At 32.1% G+C, this 20,810-nt stretch overlaps 1 protein-coding gene across 5 annotated transcripts; it reads right to left on the bottom strand.

Moving 5' to 3' along the window:
* Positions 1-988: 988 nt before the first annotated feature.
* LOC111050560 (pre-mRNA-splicing regulator female-lethal(2)D) lies at positions 989-19,166 on the bottom strand. 5 transcript variants are annotated; one of them, XM_039421066.1, is made up of 7 exons: positions 18,968-19,166; positions 16,735-16,987; positions 11,276-12,371; positions 9,560-9,684; positions 6,795-6,973; positions 4,653-4,807; positions 989-4,133 (listed from the first exon to the last, which is right to left on the bottom strand). In XM_039421066.1, the coding sequence occupies exons 3-7, from the start codon at positions 11,289-11,291 to the stop codon at positions 3,562-3,564; spliced, it is 1,047 nt and encodes a 348-aa protein (XP_039277000.1). In that variant the 5' UTR covers positions 11,292-12,371; positions 16,735-16,987; positions 18,968-19,166; the 3' UTR covers positions 989-3,561. The 5 variants fall into 5 exon arrangements, with proteins under 5 accessions (XP_039277000.1, XP_039277005.1, XP_022192597.2 ...); XM_039421071.1 differs by having other exon boundaries at positions 11,276-11,531; XM_022336905.2 differs by lacking the exon at positions 11,276-12,371 and having other exon boundaries at positions 16,735-16,990.
* Positions 19,167-20,810: the final 1,644 nt, after the last annotated feature.

Below are 20,810 nucleotides of genomic sequence, written 5' to 3'. Positions count from 1 at the left end.
AAATGATAAATTCTCGCACAACTTTTATAAGCATGTCAATTCAACTTGTGATCAATTGTAGATTGCCCATAAACATTGACCCACAGTTCCTACAAACTACTTCCTTCCATCATTCGCTCAATTGATCCTAGAAAAGACACCATCAGTAGATGGAAACATCCAAGCCCCACTACAATCCTCGCCAAGTAGCCTAGATTCAATTTCAAGATTGAGACTTGAAAATCTATATTCAGCGCATGCAATAGAACTGATATTTTTGTCCAACATAACATCAAATGGCATATGAATGAATGTCTTCCGATGAATTGTCACAAGAATTCTTAGTAGGCCTACTATGGATAGTCAGAAATTAAGTTTTTCCAATTTTATGACAGAAAATTACTTTTTTGCACCTTAATTGACTGACTGGTTTATCTTGATCATTCACTGCGTTTTACTTGACTGAAGCAAAAAGCTTCTGAGCCCTTAACATGACAAAGGACAGAAGCCCTATTAGAGGTAAGTCTTCTTGTACAATCAAGAATGAAAATGAAAAATTATTTGAGGCAAAGATACTGTATTTAAGACGTCCCCTAGTTCCATAGACAATAATAACTCGACAACTATATAATGAAATAAATACGTCAAGATTATCATACCTTCCACTTCAAAGCAAACTTAAACCAGCGATAAGTTGTACTCGTACATTATTATTCAGCAATAATAATTATTATTCAGAACTAATTTCAGCAACACAAATAAATTAAATACGTCGGAATAATTATCCAAACAATTGAATAGCCATTGAAAGATCTTGGGACTCCCAAACGTATATAATATGTAGTTGAACAAGAAATAAAAATGTAAATTTACAACCCGGCATCTCAACTTCAAATAAAGCACTGTCTCAAATTGAATGTTTCCTAGAATATTGTCTCTAGACTTAAAAGTAGTCCTTAAATACATTAAGTGGATAAAGGGCAAAGGCAATTCATAAAACGTATTCTAATATTTTTCATAAATTACAAGTTTATTAATCATTCAAATATACAATTAGTTTCTTCTTCAATTCAGTGATGTTTTACAGTTTGATTGATAATCACAATTAAATTCAGAGTCTGCTTCTGATATTGTTAACAGATAAATGAAATTGAAATTGCCACCTAGATAAATTAAATTAGAATCTCAATTACTGCTTCTTTTCTTAGTCAAGTAAAAATATAAATTTTATATTCGACACAGTGAAATTGTAACAATAGCAAGATGACATCTATGAGTATATATTATCACATTTCATCACTCAATATATTCAAATGCATGTGCACTCATAGGCCAACAAAAAATCGAAAAGTCAATAAATTATTTGGCCTATGTAACCAAAGAATATGAATATTTCATACCTGAGTGAGCAAGAAAAATTTAGTGATTTACTCAATTCTGAAGACGAACAAATAATTGAAATACGATAGCCTACATTTATATAGTCTTGAGAGTGAATAACACATGCGAGATTATTAGAAAGTGTATAATAGATTAAAATAAATATATTCATTAATTAAGACACTGGAGGGAAATGAATAATGATTTTATTGTAGACAAGAATAAAGTTCAAGGTGAAACCGCAGAATCAATTGAGTGATTTTTCAATGAAAGTTAATGTCAACTGCATCTCTTGAAGATAAGAAATGCATTACAATACATGAAGAAATTATTATCTAATCGAAGAAATAGTCACTGCGGTGGCAATAAGTGAATAATAGAATCTAATCCTTCTAGGGGTAATAAACTAATAAGTCATGAAAGTCATAAAAAAATGGCTTGCACACAAGAAAATAAATCTCGAGTGTTATCACATGGAAATACTACCCGGCTTCAACTAAAGAAGAGCCAAAATTTAAATATTTATAGTTAAATACTTTGGTTGCTTTTCTACAAAATAAGAACTTTTCTCTCGACATTCATTTGTTTCTAAGTTGTTAACAAATGAGTCAATAGTCACTAGTTGAATCAATTCATTATTTGTATTTCTCATTTTTCCTACTTAGTTTTATCAAAACGAGAGATATTACGATTATTTATTGTTACGAGTTATTTAAACAACTGGTAGCGTCACTTGATAATTAAATTATCAATACATATACATATTCTAAAAACAGTGATTATGCAATATATCAACTGATTCTTGGATTTTCAATACAACACTGTATTATTTTACCGAAAGATGTACTCTCCAAAAAGCTTAATATTTCAGCGTGAGTATTCAGGTATGACGAATCACTGGCGTTATACTCGTAGACTACTTTTAATTTATATGATTTGTGAAGTTGCTGGAGAAAGTATGTTTTTTCAAAATTTCAAGTAGAATATTGATAAGAACGTAATTATAGAAGAGTGAAATTACTAAATCACAAGTCACGTAGTAGATAGTATAAATGAAGTCAATACAAATAGATTGTATTTGTAGATTTTTATCAGTTTAATTACTTTCAGTTTGAAAAATAATAGTATTAAAAAATAAATAGAATTTCCAGCACTCAAAGTTACAGAACTTATTTTTTTTTTTTTTGCTGAATAATAGGTAATCATTACCTATAAATACCTCAATTTCACTAATGTATTCTTGTTTTCAAGGACTAATATAAAGAGTATATTATCGTTTTTACAATAGCGTTATTAGAATGTCATGTTTTGCAAAACAATGCTTTATTCCATCACAATTTATCCTACAACTTGGAAATTGAACTTAATTATTATAAAACTGACATTGGGTAAAAATTGAAACGTTTCAACATTGATGTTATGAAATAATAAGTTTTAGAGTAATTAGAAACAGAAAATCTACAAAATTAATCAATTTGTTAAAAGTAATTCCTTTCGATGTACACTATAATCTATGATAAGAAACAAAGAGAAGAAGGGCAACACTTAAACCAATAATTGAGTAGGAATTGATTAAATCAAATTAAAACAAAGAAACAGATATCAGTTGAATGACAACCAAGCCAAATTTTCAAGTCCATTGAAGATGTTGCATCAAGAAAAGCAAAATTATTTCATTCCAGATGACAACAAAAAAATTTATTAGATTGACTAGTCTAACAGCGTACATAGAAATTCTTGGTTTTTAATTCCTGAATCAAAGGAAAGTCATGGAACGTTTCAGCATAAAACTGAAAATAAACCACTAATATAAGTTATCTGAATAAAACATATCTACTTCGATGTACTTTCATCACTTCAGCGAAGAAGAAGCATACATTCAGTGACCCCTTAAAAACTGGAGGCAAATACGAGAATTCTTGCTTCTCGAGTTCCACTTAATAATTTTTTTGTAATGGTTGAAAAATTGTAACAGAAAATGTTTGAATGATTCATTTCTAAAAGTTAGAGGTTCTGGCCTCTCAAGAGGCCTAGTATCTATTCAATTTTATAACTGAAGCGATTAAACATAATATATATCAAATTAATATCAAAGGGATAAAACATCACTAAATAGACAGAGCTTATCTACATTAAAACATAAGTTGGACGTAAGATCACATTCAATTCAAAAGTTCATGATGTGAAAGTTGTCTAAGGAAGTCAAGTATTGTTCTCAGATTCAGATCCGTCACCATTCACAACGTCATCATCGTCGTAATGCACCAGCGGTTCTGTTTTAATTTTCTTACTAAGAGGAACATCATCACTATCCTCACTGCTAGTCCGTTTTCTAGAATTAACAATAACATTGCTATTCAACTGTTGGGCAAAGCCGTTGCCTTCAGTTCGACAGTTACCTGTATTGTCGTGCGATTCATTATCGTTATCACCGTCAGTGTCCTGATTATCGTTATCGCCGTCAGTGTCCTGATTATCGTTGTTGCTGTGAATATTAGGTGGTGAGTTGTGAGCTGGCTCTGCTACGCCGTTGGTCCTGCCTTCCTCCACTTCGCATTTGACACGACACAACGACTCATTGTTGTTGCACTGTTCCTCCGACCGAGCACCTTTCTCACTGCTATCGACACTATTTCTTGTCCTTAGCGCAGAGTTTTCCTGCTCCAAATTGACAACAGCGTCCTTTGCTTTCCTCAGCTCTTGCTGCAAGTAGTAGATTGTGCTCTGCATACCCTCCACGTCTTCGTCAAGGTCTTGTAAGAATTCGTCCATTTCTGCAAATGAAAAATTAGCTTCAATTATTTTTGTATTCTCGAAATTATCATTACTTTATTTGTTATCTCAAAACCGTTTCATAGGTCTACAATAATTTTAATTTTGGAACATATAAAACTCTTCTAAAACACAAAATTACAACAGAATTTATTAAACTCTTCCAAGACACAAGAAAATTTGAGCAGAATATAACAATCAAGAGGTCAAGTAATAATTGATTTGATAGTTTCAAAAGAAATATGTGAGAAGATGGGGGCGAATATAAATAAATATAAGTGAAGAAGTGAGCAAAGTTGAAGGGAAAAATTATAATTTACTTTTATTTAAAAATTTCATTGGGTACAGTGTTTTATTTTACTTCTGCAATTATTGTTTAATAATGAATGTTTTACCTAGAAGCAAGCTGATGCATTGCCTGTCCCTTCAAAACATTCAATAGCTTCATTATGAACCACAAAATATTTTGTAAATCGGATTTTATCAGGTAAATTTGGGTTGCGAAATAATTCGCTTCTTACCTGATTGTGATTTTTTAACTTCCTCGCTGAAGCTCTTCTGCAGCGCAAGGTCACCTTCGAGTTTGGCTAACCGTCCACTGGAGATCATCCTGCCAAGCTCCTCATTCTCCTGGTAGAGCAGTCTGCACTTGGCCATCAGCCTTTTTCCAGTATTACTGACAAATTCAAAATACAACAATGTTTTTTGAGTCATCGCAAGTTTTAAGTATCTAGTAAGTTTATGTATTCATTTTAGTATTATTTTATATGGTGTTTTTTCTTGATACAATTTGAAAGTATTATTTCATTGTCGTTACGCAATGGTCAATAATATGGTACAAAAGTACCGTACTACCACTACACTACCTACTTCAGAGCAAAACAGATACAACAGCTTTTTCATGCTAAGTAGCGAACCTTGATTCTGTTATTTATGAAGAATATGTATAAGAATACTATCAATTGAATTATTTCAATTATAATGTGACAATTACTTGGTTTCAAGCCAAATTAAAAAACTCTGGTTTCTCAACAACAGAAACATAGCCTACCTCAAATAATAACAATCTATTTCATTAAATCATTATTGCTATTGATGCCCAGCGAATATAGCCTACGGCATCTACTATGACACTACTATAAGAGCGTCTCATAAGCGCTGAATATTTTCAGACGGATGCATTGTCTCTTATGGGAAAAACTCTACGATCGAAATAGACGCTCCCCATAAGAGACCATGCATTCAGAAGACGAGCGCGAAATAAATTCAGCACGTCATACGCCCGTGAAGTTGGGGCCAAACAGAGAATGAAACTACTAAACAAGACTGGGTCGGTCCAGCTTCTAGCTGGTGAATGACATCCAATAAATTTAGTACATTACCAACATCTCAAATCAACTTGGAATCGTGGGTTAAGCTGTGCAAAGGCTAAAAATAAACTTTCTACTGGTGATATTTTTCAAAGTTTTTCGATTCGTATAGCATCAAGCTATCAAAATGAAAAAGTTTTCTCAGGAAAACATTTTTTCCGATCATTACTTTTTGAGTTATGAGCGCCCGAAGTTTAAATGTTTGGGACAGAACATTTCAAATTCGGTAAGAGATAAATCCATGAGATCTGGAGGCTAAATTCTTCATGATATTGTTGATGTAGTAAAATAAAAATTTTCTGAAAATATAAATTTTTGAGAAAGTTATTCAATTTACCAAAAATGACCAAAAAATAACATTTTTATAAATTAATAATAAAAATACCACTTTTGGTAAATTGAATAATTTTTTCAGAAATCTATATTCTCAGAAAATTTTTATTTTACTACATCAACAATATCATGAAGAATTTAGCCTCTAGATCTCATGGATTTATCTCTTACCGAATTTGAAATGTTCGTCCCAAAAATTTAAACTTCGGGCGCTCATAACTCAAAAAGTAATGATCGGGAAAAAATGTTTTTCTGAGAAAACTTATTCATTTTGATAGCTTGATGATATACGAATTGAAAAACTTTGAAAAATATCACCAGTAGAAAGTTTATTTTTAGCCTTTGCACAGCCTCAAGTGGAATGCGTCAAATTCTCCCACAACACTTGTAATATTTTCAAGTGTGGAAATTAAAGGGAATTATCTATCTATATATCAACAACTTTAATAAGGAGAGCAAGTAACTCATCCTTAAATTAAGAAACAATTGAAATTACTAATGAGAACCATGTTAGAATTACATTTGTCTGTTTGCATGTGAATTTCGAAAAAAGTTACGGCCAGTTTTATTTTATATTTTGAAAGATTGTCTTAAAATTTAAAATAGTCCAAGTTATCCAAATATAACACTGTATTGACAATTAGTTTTTATATAACAAATCACGAGGTCTTGAAGGACGTTGCGTTTTTCACGACATGGTTACGTAGTTGAGTCAAGGTTACTGTTCTAATTTCGACACAAAATAAATAAGTGATTCTATAGGTGTTTTCCTTTCCCCTTCATTCATTTTTTTATTCAACATCCCATCTTATAAATTATTATTCCGTGGTTTCTCAATAACATAAACAGATCCTCCCAGAGGACAGAATTCTCCTTCTAAATAGTATAGTGTAATTTGTTTATCCATTTGTACAAAATTACTCATCATTAAAATGTTGCAAGTGTGGCGTGTAGGCCTACCTGTCGGGCGTGAACTTCCACGCGCTGAGCTCGTTGTGCGTCTCGTCGAGACGGGTGCGCGTGGTGGTGAGCTCGTGACGCAGCCGCTGCAGCAGCAGGTTGACAGCCGGGTCGAGCAGCGCCTGCCTCAGAGCCGCCGCAGACGGCGACTGCGCCGCCTTCAGCTCAGACAGCTGACCCTGTACAAGCAATTCATTCAGTTACACCAGAAGCACAGATTCACCTATGTTATTTAAACAACTTCAAAAATTCAAATTAATTTATTGCCAAAAAGAAAAAAATAATTTACTCATACACATACATACACGAGAAAAAATGAAAATAAATTGTTCATAATACAATATTACACATACATGCATATACATGAGAGCAGGAAAACCCAATTATAAAATTTCTAGGCATCACCAGCAAAAAGAAAAATCTTTGCCCGCTGGTGAGAGTTGCTTAAAAGAAATCCTTAAAATAGCTAGAGATTGAAACGAAAAGCTTTAAACAAAAGTAGAGACACAAAATATACTTTAAATCAATATACTTCAATAATGTGGTCCAAAGTAGAATAATTCACACCTATATTGATAATTTATAAAAGGTCAGAATTCAGAGAAATACCAAACTGAAAACTGAAACAGAAAAAAACAAATCACAGTGCTAGGTTCAAAGTGAAGAAATATTCACCTTTAATCCACTCTGTTATGCTCTTCTTTGATATTTTATCATTTAAATCAAAAGGTATTGCATTTATTAATTTGCTGCTTGTGTAAATCAATGGTCTTCTAATGAAAGTTAACTTTGTAGGATAAATTTGGAATTTTTCTATTATATTTGGTCTGAAGTTGTAGAAATGTTTATTTAATTTAGGAAATTTGCTTTTATTTTTTAATAAGTATTTAAATAAAGTTTTAACTTAGTCTAGTCAAATAGTCATATTTCAGGAAACAGCGCCTAAAGAATTTTTCTCGTCGATTCTACGTCATGTATTTTGGGGCGCTGAATTCGAATCTGAAATTTGCTGACACGCCAGAGGACGGCTTCACCCTTAAAAGCCCCTAAAACCCCAAAATTTTAGGGTTTTTTCAACTTTTCCATTTCATTTCGAAAACCTCGGATTTTTCGGAATAAAGCATTCTCTACAAAATTATAGACAATTAAATTTCCAATAAATTGAGTGGTCACACAGGATTCTACGATTTCTGGTTATGGAGCTACAAATGTTAAAAAGGGGTATTTTTCAAGGTTTTTTGAAAATTATGAAAACGCCCACTACTTTCACTCTTTACAAACTTACACAACTTGGAGCATTATAGAGTAATGATGAAAAATCACATATCATGTAAAAGTACAATCAATTCTGAACAAGATTCCTCAGATTTTTTTTGAAATTTAGTATGGGAAGGAGAGGAAGTACTAGCGGGAAAAGAAAACCATGTCATATAGCCAAAATACAAATTTTCCATTGTAATAATTTACGAGGCCTTCCTAACTGATCAATATTTTTGATCATATCTATTATACAAGGGTTATGTTCTATCAAAATCACCCGTTAGATCCACTTAATTTTAGGATTCCCTAATGGGGAGGCGCTTATAAGTAGAAAAATACCCATTTTTTTTTTTAATGTCTAGCTCCAAAATCCTTATATCAAAAACATTATAATAATGTAATTTTATGGTTATTCAATTTTCTCCTTCTTTGTTCATTTTCATCTGTTTTTCATTCCTCTGCAAGAATTTTCTGAATTTATTTTGGTTTTTTCAAGTATTGATATTATTATCATTAGTTTTATGAAGGCCTATTACTTTTGTAAACCTAATGACAGTCAATGTAAAAAATGTACTGGCAAAATTATAATATTATCTCATTTTCATAAAAAGCAATTGCTACATGGAATTGTGAATCAATGAACATTGCTTAAATATTTTCAAAACCACTAATTTATTGAACCAATTCGAGAAACTAGTATCTTGTATCATACAATTGAAACGAGTGAATAAAGATTGTATGAATCTTAAAGGAGAGTCAAATATCGCCGAGTATTCAATAACAAATAATCATAAGTTAAAGGCTGAAAAAATGTTAACTTTTGTATGTCAATAGCAAAGGCAGACAGTTTGAGGATTTCAGAAGAAATGGATCTTAAAAGAATACTAAAAACGTATAAAATATTTTAGTCTTATATTAGAGAAGTTTTTCGGTTACCATCTTCTTGTTATTTTGTTTTTTCTTGCAGTTTTTGTATTTTCGTCTTCAAGTTACTGGTTTTAAATTTTGTATATTCTTCCATTCTTAGCTTACTTATTATCAATTGGGTTTTCGTAGTTGCTTAGTTTCTCTTCATTTGTTGTGCTTAAACGATTCTAATGTGAATGAGTGGAATACTTGGGCGTGCCTATTATCGACCAAAGACAGAGCTCAACTGTCATTGATCGCTAAAAGGCTAATGGCCGATCGTAGGGCTACACCCCAGCTCCTAATCTTCAAGCTTTCAGTTTACTTGAGATTGATAATAGTGTATCAACCGAAACCATTATATCAAATTGTTTAAACAAATTAGTGGGTTTGACAATATTAATTCGTTTTCATTCAACGTAGATATCTACATCACCTTCACAACAATACAAAAAAAAGTTGAAGCGACTAACATTTAGATTGGCAACCTGAACTACACTATAGCAATTGTAAACATCCACGCCGACTATTATTTTAATGCCTTGTCTTTTATGTCATAGGTAGTGAAATTATGATATACTATAATAGATTGTACTCACAGCGTATTCCTGTATTTCTTGTTCTTTGGCAGCCAGTCGCCTCACAAGCACTTTCTCTCTAATGATCAAATCTGTATGCTGTTGTTTCAATTTCTCTTCGGTTTCCCTTAGAGCACTTATCTCAGCTACACCCGAAACAAAGAAAAACATATTATTTCAATTCAATAAAGGAGCGGATTGCCACCCAAATCAACAATCTTTACGAAATTAATCAATACTTTTAGATTCAGGAAAACAAATCTGTGAATAAGTGATATTTCAAAGTTGAAATATATTTGCCATGAGTTGAAATAATGATTTTTTATGTGCTTGCTCAATACCGACAAGCATAATTCTAAACTTACAAAATATAAAATCCAATCAATTTTTCATTGAACTCCAAATAGCATTGGTTATAACCGGAATAATGCTAGTTGAAAATTACAACCTGTTGTCACGGACACAATAAATATTAAATATGCTTTACCTAAATGGAATATTATGTGATTGATTATATTTTTCTGCTTTACTAAGGTTTGTTACGAGACATCGATTCACCAGCATGCAATCACATTGAAACATTAACTAGCACCAACAATATAATAGTGGGACTTCAAAGAAACATCAATTGAGGAAATTAAACTCTGAATAAAAACTGTTGGGCAACTGCTTTACCTTTTTCTATCAATTTTATAATAGGTCATTTACTAATTATTACTCATTCTCATACAAAAATTGAAGTGATTAATTTCAATGACGCTTGGGATGAAGATTGAAAAGATGGGCACTATTCAAGAATAATGGAATAGTTTTGGACCAAGCGTGTTGTTCCTTCTTAATCATATTTAAATGATTTGTGATTGTATCTACAAATAAATGAATAATTGAGCAGAGCTCATAGATACTTTATGTTATGTTTGAAGGGACAGATTCGAGGAAACAGAGGTTCAAAGAACCTCACACATCAACCGAAGCTTAATGAGTGTCCCAAGTACGTTAGTTGGGAAACCAATACCTGTGTCCTTTACAAGATCCAGGAGAAAGGTCATACTTTACTAGGAGTAAAGAACAACAACCTACTTAGAGTCAAGTACATACTTTACCAGGAGTAAGGGATACTTTACTAGCTTCCTAAAGTGAAGTCTACTACTTAACTATCAATATAAAAAGGCTGACAGGAGGCTAACTGCCTGTTTTGAATATTATAAAAAATTTTGTATTTATTTGAAAAAAAAAAAATAAATAAGAGTTGTTCTTTTCTTTAACAACTTTCTCGGAATTGTTCATCCTTTCAATACACACAGTTACTATTCCAGTTCGATCCATGACTTGTTTATTACAAAACAATTAACACTCCAAGTTCCCAACAATCATTTGAATTAGAAGCGATTATCACATATAATGTGAACTTCTAGAGATTTCCCATACACAAAATGTTTCCTATGAAGTAGTATTTTTAATTGAGTTTGTACACATGATAATAGTTGATAATTGAACCAAATTAATTTGATTGAAGTCTAGCCAAACTGCAAACATCTAGTTGAGTTGAAATAGTATTAACCTAAACACAAAGAATAAGTAGAGTAGTAACCTAGAATAAAAAAGGTTATTGAGAAAAGTTGATACAGAAATATCGCACTGAAAAAAGTAGTGAACATTCATTACACCATTAATACACATGATAATAATAAAGCAGTATGTTACATGTATTCATAGTGATCACATCTATTAACTTACTTTCGTCTCGAGGCATGGTCGCTTATAGCGAGCGTTACCGCCTGCCGGCTGCTGGCGAGGGGAGGGCAAGACGAGACGAGGACAGAGAGCTTTATTCTAAGAGAAGAATGGCGCTCGCTCCAGAGCTCCATATCATCTTCCTTCTTTACCACTAATTAACTACACACACTTGCTGCACTGATTCATCCACCATAATATTTTCAGACCAACGCGATATTCTTTAATCTTCAAGACTCCACAACACAGCACTGTACAACTTTGTGCACGCACATTTATAATTCACAATTTTCTCATGATAAAATTTACAATAATAAAGATAGTTGAGCATTTCAATTAAGTTTAATGGTGTATGAAAAGCTAAATCGGAAATGTTTATCTGCTTTAAAAGCGAATCAGATTTCCAACATTGTTTACCTTTTCATACACTTTTAATTTGCACGCACGATTGAGCGAAATGATAAAGACAAAACTGCTGGATATAATATTATGATCACAAGGGACCTTTTTCAAAACATGTTTTCGTAAATCTTTGTGGAATGAATATCAACCATTCAATCGCACGTGCTCATCTACTATTCTAAATGTAAATCCCATGTGAACATCTCTGCTGCAGTCGGTGAGAGCAATGAGACAAAAATACAACTATGTCAATAATACTCCATAGAGTGAAGATGATTGAGAGGAGAGTATATAAATTCTGTTGAAAGATAGAAATGAATTGAAAGTCTCAATTTGCAAGCTATCACCAAGCTTCGAGTGTAAAGCTGGAATGCAATGCAATGCAATGCAATGAGATGTGCATATGGGATTAAACCTTTCCTTGACACTAGCTTAGAAATAAAAATATTAGAGTGATGTGAGCACTGAACTAGTAAATCACAAGGAGAGGAGCAGAAAAACATCACAAAGCACTAATATCACTGAAAACACACGATGAGAAGGAAGTTGGCAGTTGCGCTTAGGAGCATAGCTGTGCATCTGCAGAGAGCTAGCTGAAAATGAAGTAGTGACGTCAGCAAGTCTCATCCCGACTGTGCTATCATCATCATCATCCATGATCGCCATCGATATTCCATTGCCTTTCGCCCCAAATGCGCTCTTCCATTGATATTGAAAACAATAAAGACAGATTATTCATTTTTTCAACAAATAGTATTGGAATTGACATTCATACAAATACGTTTGAAGGGACTATCTAATAATAGAAGTGAATTCAAATCACACAGATAAGTAGGCGAATACATTGTACAAAACATAAATTGTAACCTGCGCGATGAAGAGGAACAGAAATGAAACTTTTCGCTGCAAAAATTATCTAACAAGGCTCAAACTCTAATATAAAACTCTTAATAAATAATTGGAACAAAGCATAGCCTCCTAATAGTATACTAACTCTTAATATATAATGCTATCACACAAATATCGCGGTAATATCAATATGTAAAGGACGCTGAACATCTTACATAATGCATGAAAACTTGGAATTAATTTTCAATCGACAAGGAAAGAGTTTCTTGGTGGACGATCCTTATCGGACTACTCTAGACTACCTTAACAGACTACTTTAACACATTAAACGTTGAGTACATGAATTGTGTGTTTAATTATTTTCCTCTCGTTACTATTTTTTTTCCTTCTCAGAATGACTTCTGTATAATCGTAGAAACTTTATATTTTGTCCTTTTTCATATTTTCATTTTATTATTTGCTGTGTTTATTTTTTCTGCTATATAAAATTTTGTTTAAATTTTCTGTAATGTATATTTTTCAGAAAGATTTTTCGTAAATATTTCTTTCAATAATATTTGTATAAAGTATTGCATTTTCAATTGTTTTACTTGTATTATGTGTTAAGAGAGCAATTATGGGATATCATCCTTGTGCTCTCATATGTATCTCAAATAAATAAATGAAAAAATAAATCAATATGCAATGTGCCGAAAATATAATAACTTGTTGAAATGGGATTTTTGAAGTTTCTATTATACACCTCACAATCATATAATAGACTATCAACGCTCTAATTTATATACTTTTTATATTGAGTACAACATTTTCAGATTTCAAAACTTGTCAAGTAAAGTATACTTTGGAATAACATTCAGTTCTACATTAGCTTCTTTCATTTTATTGTGGTATTCTTTAGAGCAAAATTATTTAAAAAATTGAAATAGTAATGGAAGGGATGCTTTTCAACTTAATTCAATATCTAAGATTGATGATAGCATATCACTCTTTTATAGAAATATTACCAAAACTAAATAGTACAACGATCTAATGTTTCAAGAATCACAATCAATGCGAATTTTTCAAACAGATTTCAACAACTGAAGGATTTTTTAAATACGTCATTGATACTAATTTCCAATGAAACGGCTATTTTCAACAAATAAAACGCTTCTCGTAATCTATAAAAATCTGCAATCACAAACTGAACAGTAATATCTTAAGAATAGATTTTTATGAAACCACGTGTAACAGGAAAGTGTTTTGGAACTACTTCAGAGATGGTAAGTGAGATACCGTATCACTAGTCTGAATGTCAATTCATCAATATTGAACCTGGTTTGCACATGATTGCAAATACGCAACTTATGAAATGTTAATCAATTTTGATATAAATTATGAATATCAAGCTTCAATGAAGTGATACTAACAGTCACTATTAGATTCACTAAATGATGAAATTTATTATTCATTTATTTACGATACAAATAGGAACATACTTTCAATAATAACTTGAAAATGCAACAGCCATATTTATCATATCATAGCTATCAAATAGTACCTAAGAACTGACGGAATAAAAGGAACATTTGTATTGAAGCTGCGTTATTTTTATAGTTGATGGCTATTACGAATGTTACAGTATTATTGACAAACTGAGAAATGTATTTTCGGAGAAGCTTTATATTTCGCTGATCTAATGGAAGCCTAATTCATATTATGATCAATGAAAATAGAAAATTAGAATAAAATATTACAAATATTAATCAAAATTATCAATATAAATTAAAATATTTAGTTCTGAAAGAAATAAACACAATTTTGAAAGCGACGTTATCAGAGATTTTCGACGAGACAGTCGAACACCTTGGATCAAATGTGACTTGTATCAAATTTCAGTCTTTTCATACTCTTAAAATTGTCCTTCGCGTTGAATAACAAGAGTTGGATGATCACACTTGTTTGAATGGAAATGTTTATGAAACTTCAGAGGTGTATAAAAACCGAAATGTTACTCGATGTTGATTAGTTTTAAAACGACGAGAGCAGTATGAAATACTGAGTTCAAATCACTGCCATGCTTCAAAGAAAACTTTTTATACATTAACAATATAGATTCCCAATATAATAACTTGAGATAAACCAAAGTATAATTTCCAATATAATTTAGTCACTATATTAAATTGTAAGAATTACTATTTCTAACAGACAATTTATTTTTTATAAGCGCTAAGAAATAGCCGAATTAACCAACATGTATTATGTTGCCTCCACACATTTCATTTTCAAATTAAAATATCAATGACAAACAAATAACGATCAAGTGGCCTAATTTACGAATAGTACATTGACTCAACTTATTCAATTTCAACAATCTCACGCTATCGCATGAACTTCATGTTTCTAAATTGTGCATTTAAAAATAAATATAAATTTTGGTTTGATCAAATAAGAAAGTTGTAAAAATCTATTGATGTTCATCATTAGATTTGTGTTAGGCCTATTTAATTTTGGTGTATATTGGTTTAAAATAGCAAGAATTGTCTGTTATCACTGATATGTCCGTATAAGAGCAAATTGAAGACAAGAATAATAGCCGACTCAATTTACTGTGATTCTAGTAGAATTCTCAGACGTTTGTCAATTATGTTACTAAACCTAAACTAAAACATAAAATATAAATGTATAGACTTGTAAATATACCAATATCAACAATACCGATCTACAGAAAAATGAGTGCGGATTGTTTTTTAATGTACTGCAGATTTGATTGCAGCATTTGATAACTGATTATAATATATCCAAGCCTACCATACTATGGAGGCCATGATCTTACACAATATTATCCCATATTAATGTAACAATGCAGCTGATCTCAGAAAACAGAGAAACAGTCAATAAACCGAACTGGAATAGCCACTATTGAACACTTCACAACACTTTAAAAGCACACAAACACTTCAAACTCTTGATGAAGAAACCATTTCCACAAACAACCATCACTTGAAGATTCATATAAGTAAGTCGACAATAATGTCAGTTGTTCCAAAAAACGACGCTGAAGTTCCAAGTAAAATACACTTTGTCATCACTAATTTTCAAATGACGGTAATCCAAAGAGTCTTTCAGTTGGGATCTTTGAAGACACTTAGCACAAACTAAAATTGCAAGATAATACGGTACACAAGCACAGTACATATTTTTTATAAACGAAATACAACAGAGTAACACATTATTGAAGATATTCAACGTGAATGTTATTTTGCAATGCATGGTTGAACCTATTCAGTTGTTCATGACACCAGTCTGATGGAATAGATTGCAATATTAATCAACAACCAAGCTCGTCTGATATGATTATTGAGGTAGTAAGCATTCAAAATTCATCCATCCAAATCGAATAAAAAGCTCATTATGATCATTTTTGAATAGTTATGCCCGGTTTCACCAAGCTCGGTCAATATGTATATTCAAACATGGTAAAGCCTAATAGGTAGGTAGGCTACCATATACAAGTGTGCACTGGAAATATCGATAGAAACCATCACCATTAAAATCATATAACCTTTGGATTGTAGTATAAATTAAAATTGGGACCGTTTTGGGCTTTAGCCTGTGGTACTCATCTAGAAGTTGTATAATTCTGAATTATTGAATATATAGAAAAATATGTTCATTTGCACTAATAATGAAGTTTGACTAATTTGACCATGATAGACTTTCTTGATCGAAATTGGTGAAACCGATATATTTTAATAAAGGCTACTCCGCACCACATGTCTTCTGATCCGGAGTTTTTTTTTACACAAAACTCACTAAACTTGGATTCCACTAGTGAATGAGAATTCAGGGTAGGCTAAAAGTTATTTTCCTACGCGAAGTATGAAGTGAGTTTTACCCTGGATTCTCTTACACTTTCACTATAAAGCTAGCTAATTATGTGATGTGGAGAGAAGTCATTCAATGTCTATGATTGGTCAATATTCGAATAAGCATTGACTAAGTATTGTTATACTTTCAACAGAACATGTATCTTTTCAACTGACCTATTTTAATATGAATAAGATGGAACAACTATCTAACTTGAATTGACTATAATTTAATCACATCATGACTAGACCTATGATCATAACTCACTACTCATATAATGACACTGAGATCATTTTTTTTACTAGAATAGCTTATCTGGATAGTAATGATAATAGTACGAGTTCAAGAATAGAGCAATGTACCTTCGTTGCTGGAATTTTGTGCTTCGAGGGAGTCGATGTACAAGTCTTGGCTCCTCCACAGACGCGCCAGCTCGTCGAGTGCTATCGATTCCAGCTGTTCATCGGATAGCTTGGAGCGCGTCAACTTTTCGGGAGGAGTGACTGGTCTGGGCATGGCCGGCGATGGTGGATTATGCTGCTGCGGGTTACTTGCTGCCGCGGCCACAGGGCTACTGCATTCCACACTACTTTTTACGTCTTCAGACATTTCAGGCTGCAAAAACAAAGTTTCAATGCGTTTAGTTGCATTAAAAAATGCATATTATGAGCATCCGAAAGGTCATTTATATATATACATATTTGTTTTTATTGTTCTTAAATTATTTACTTGTGAACATTCCTAAATAGTATGACCACACCATTAACAGAGACACTTCATTATTATTACCTATTATAAACTCCAGGAAGCTTGAATCGTATTATCTCGTGTAAATTATAAATAGCATGAAAAATAAATTAGCCAACTTTTCATTATGTATTAATAATTTATTATAGAATTTGCACAAACAACAATTATGATGATAAGCTTCAGAAGCGGCTATTAATATAACTTGATCGCTGGACCGATTGTAATGCCTATTACGCATGTTTCAGTATTATTGACAAATTGATACAACCAGCCAGAATGCCGTAAATTTATAATAATTATGAATGGGTCTACAGCAGACATCAAACAACTAGGAATCTTTTCATTAGTCCAATATTGTTTTCTTATAAAAATATGATCTATTTCAACCAATTAGCCATAAATGAGCTAAAAAACTAATATGTGAATAAATCTTGAATTTGGTAACTTGTAAATGTAAAAATACATTTTATTGATTTTTTTATTTGAATAAAAATAATTTATGAGAGAACAACAGGAATTTGTTGAATGTCACTAGCAATGATGAGTAGTCTAGATTGTAGAAACAAGCAATGTTGAGTAGCCTACAATGTAAAAAAAATCAAATATAACACTAACCTAGAATTCTTCTACATTACTCTATAAATTATGTGAAGGAAATGTTCGATTTGAATACAACTTTGAAAAAATTAGAATAAGATTAATTTGAAATCTGAAAAATTTCTGTTTGCAAACTACATAGAATTTATAAACTCAAACATGAAGAATAACTTTTGCAGTCATAGTGGATAGTAGGCTATTGAGATAACCTAATTGATTTATTTACAAAATTTTCATGTATATATCTACAAAATACAAATACATAGCCTGCGGTATTATCTTAATGTGGGGCCGAGTAAAATAAAAATTATATAGAAGACAATACCAAAACAAATTCAAGTTATTAGTTTGTATTTAACAAAACAATACTCTACACTTGTATAAAGCCAGTTATATACAAGTCAATTTCTGAGTCTAGCCTACAACTTTTGGCCGTAGCCTACTTTTTTATCAATGCAATATTACAAATTAACGTAACTCTAGGTCCAGTGCCATTATACCTGTCATCAAATTTTAGGTTGGGTCTATTTTTTTTCATCAAACATAGCCCTCCAAATTTTGGCAATGACTGGGATAGAGCAGCAGGCTCAACTCTAAAGAGCTTTCCATCCTAGTTTTGAAAACTCCTCCACTGACTCCACTCCAAATTTTAAAAACAATGGCATTAATTCAGAAATAGGCTTATGTAAGTTAGCCTACATTCTACTTTCAAGTTACAGTACTTATCTGTTCAAAAACTAGCAAATTTGAATTTAGACCAATGAAATAATTCTTATAAATCCTATGAGATTGAATAGGACTTAAAAATTAAATCACATATTCTAAGAGTAATGTAAAGTTACTTTACTTCAGAGCTGACAGCTAACCTTATCAAACTCATTAGTACTAATCTGACCTACAATGCTACAAACACATAAATGTTAGTTCAATTAAAAGTTATTGGCCATTTATTTTTAAACAATTGTTATTCTATTAACAAATATATAAAACATGTTGATTTTGAAAAACAATAACTTGGTGGTTTTAAAAAGCATGACCCAAAATAAAAGCCTAGCCGTATTTAAAATATTTTTGTTTGAAAAGATAAATACAAATGCACAAATGAAGACAAGAGTAAATGAAGAATACAGATTGTCATTGAATGACTTTAAAAGTAGAATAATTTAGTGCTAAACTAAAGGAAATTAAGTTATACATAGACGTTGAATTTAGGCTACTAACGTAGGCCTTTTCTTAATTCTTAGGTACCTGTTTGTTACACAAGTTTCATTGACAGATTATCGAATTGTTCTACTAACTTATTAACACACTTCAAATAGTACAATAAAATTAAATAATCACTTTTAAGAGTTCAAAAACTATATCTAAATAATGTTCTCAACATCTTCACAGTTCAAGCTGTACGTCTACTAAAGCGACGCCATTTTTAGTTTTTACAATCCGGCCAATCCCAACCCAAAGGAGATCTCAGATCAGCTAGATTTCAATTAGTAAAATGCTAAAGTTTTGAGAGCATAACCTATAAAAGCATAGAGGAGCAAAAAATATACTTTGTTCATCTCTGCTGGAAGTTTCTTTTTAATTATTTCTCAGGCGTGAAAGGAGAAGCAAAAAATAAAAAAATACTAACTGGAGACTTGGCGAACTGAAACTTGACGTACGCACAGAGAATAAGAGTACAGAGTAGAAGAATCTTCTACTTTGTGAAGTACGAATTATTGTCAACTTGACAAATTGAAAGCTTGACATACTGTAACCTTAAGCCGCGTTTTCGTTTGTGCGTAAATGCCGTCCTCGCCCATGTCTGATTGGGTCGCCGGAGTTCCGCCTGCACTGAAAGCCGCCACTCACAAAAAAATTGGTCAGTTTTTACGGAAGCAACCGAAGTGGAACAGTGAAAGACAAACTGGGTCTATTCCTATTTTACATCTATCATTTTTTGGCAGCAATGAACCTGTATTTCTCTTAGTTTGTAGTAACTAGGCCGTTTGTGCGTAAATGCCATCGTCGACCAGTCTGAGTGGGTCGCCGAAGCCGCCACTCGCAAAAAAATGATCAGTTTTTACGGACGCACCAAAGTGGAACAGTGAAAGACAAACTGGGTCTATTCGATTTTACATCTATCATTTTTTGGCAGCAATGAACCTGTATTTCTCTCAGCTTGTAGCAACTTTAGATGAGTAAATAGGCCTATTATTCATTATAGGAATTATTACTAGTTTCAGTAATATTCTTAAATTGGGGAACTCCATCATATTCGGGGAATCAAATTCATGAAAACATAATATTATTTGTTGTTGGTTATCCATATTGTTTCCACTATTATTAACACTATTAAATTTTATAAAACTTTAAAGTGAAAAAGCACTCACATTATTTGATGTGGCGACGTCCGTTTCGTGCTGGTATTGCACATTTTCAAGCCAAACAGGAACTGAAGTGTTTAAGGTTATGAGGGTGAAATTTGGTTGTGGTGGAGGGGTGTTTTGGTGGTTAATGGAGGAGTATTTAAATGAGTTTGTCAAACAGGGTGTGGGAGGAAAAGTTGATTTGGTCATTTAGAATATTGTTTGGCTGTTGTTTGGTGTGTTTGTATATTTCGAACTGTTCTAGTACATTTAATTTTCTGTTTTTGTGGGAATAGTGGAGTATTTCGAGGTTGTTGTCTATGTCAGGGTGTGTGTGGTCAGTGGAGATAATGTGTTCTGCAAAGGTGGAATGGGAGGACGGATGGGTAATGGCTCTTGTGTGTTCTTTGAATCTTATATTGAAATTTCTAGCTGTTTTACCTATGTAGAATTTGCTGCAATCTCTACAATTTAGCTTATAAATTCCTGGTCTATTGTATTGATTTTGAGAGATGTTGTGTGGGGACAAGAGTTTTTTTGTGAGTTTTTTGTTCTGTATGCAACCTTGTATTTTATTTTCTTGAATGATGCTGCTATTTTGTAAGTTTTATTGTTGTGGTATGTGAGGGTGATGAATGCTGTATGATTATCAGTGTTGTATTTGTCAGAGTTTTGCGGATTGTTCTTGTTGTTTTTGTTTTTAGTTTGTCAATCATTGAGGGTTTGTATCCATTTTGTTGTGC

This window comes from Nilaparvata lugens, chromosome 1 (genome assembly GCF_014356525.2).
Source record: "Nilaparvata lugens isolate BPH chromosome 1, ASM1435652v1, whole genome shotgun sequence".
Lineage (NCBI taxonomy): Eukaryota > Metazoa > Arthropoda > Insecta > Hemiptera > Delphacidae > Nilaparvata > Nilaparvata lugens.
This window is presented reverse-complemented; position numbering and strand designations above follow the sequence as displayed.

What these genes read in the sequence shown, in the direction of transcription:
- LOC111050560 (XM_022336905.2), bottom strand. Translation starts at nt 16,981, where the DNA reads ATGTCTGAAGACGTAAAAAGTAGTGTGGAATGCAGTAGCCCTGTGGCC. An exon ending in ACAAAATTCCAGCAACGAAG is followed by an intron (nt 9,685 to 16,734) that starts GTACATTGCTCT and finishes TTTCGGGTGTAG; the next exon opens with CTGAGATAAGTGCTCTAAGG. An exon ending in TGGAAGTTCACGCCCGACAG is followed by an intron (nt 4,808 to 6,794) that starts GTAGGCCTACAC and finishes TGAATTTGTCAG; the next exon opens with TAATACTGGAAAAAGGCTGA.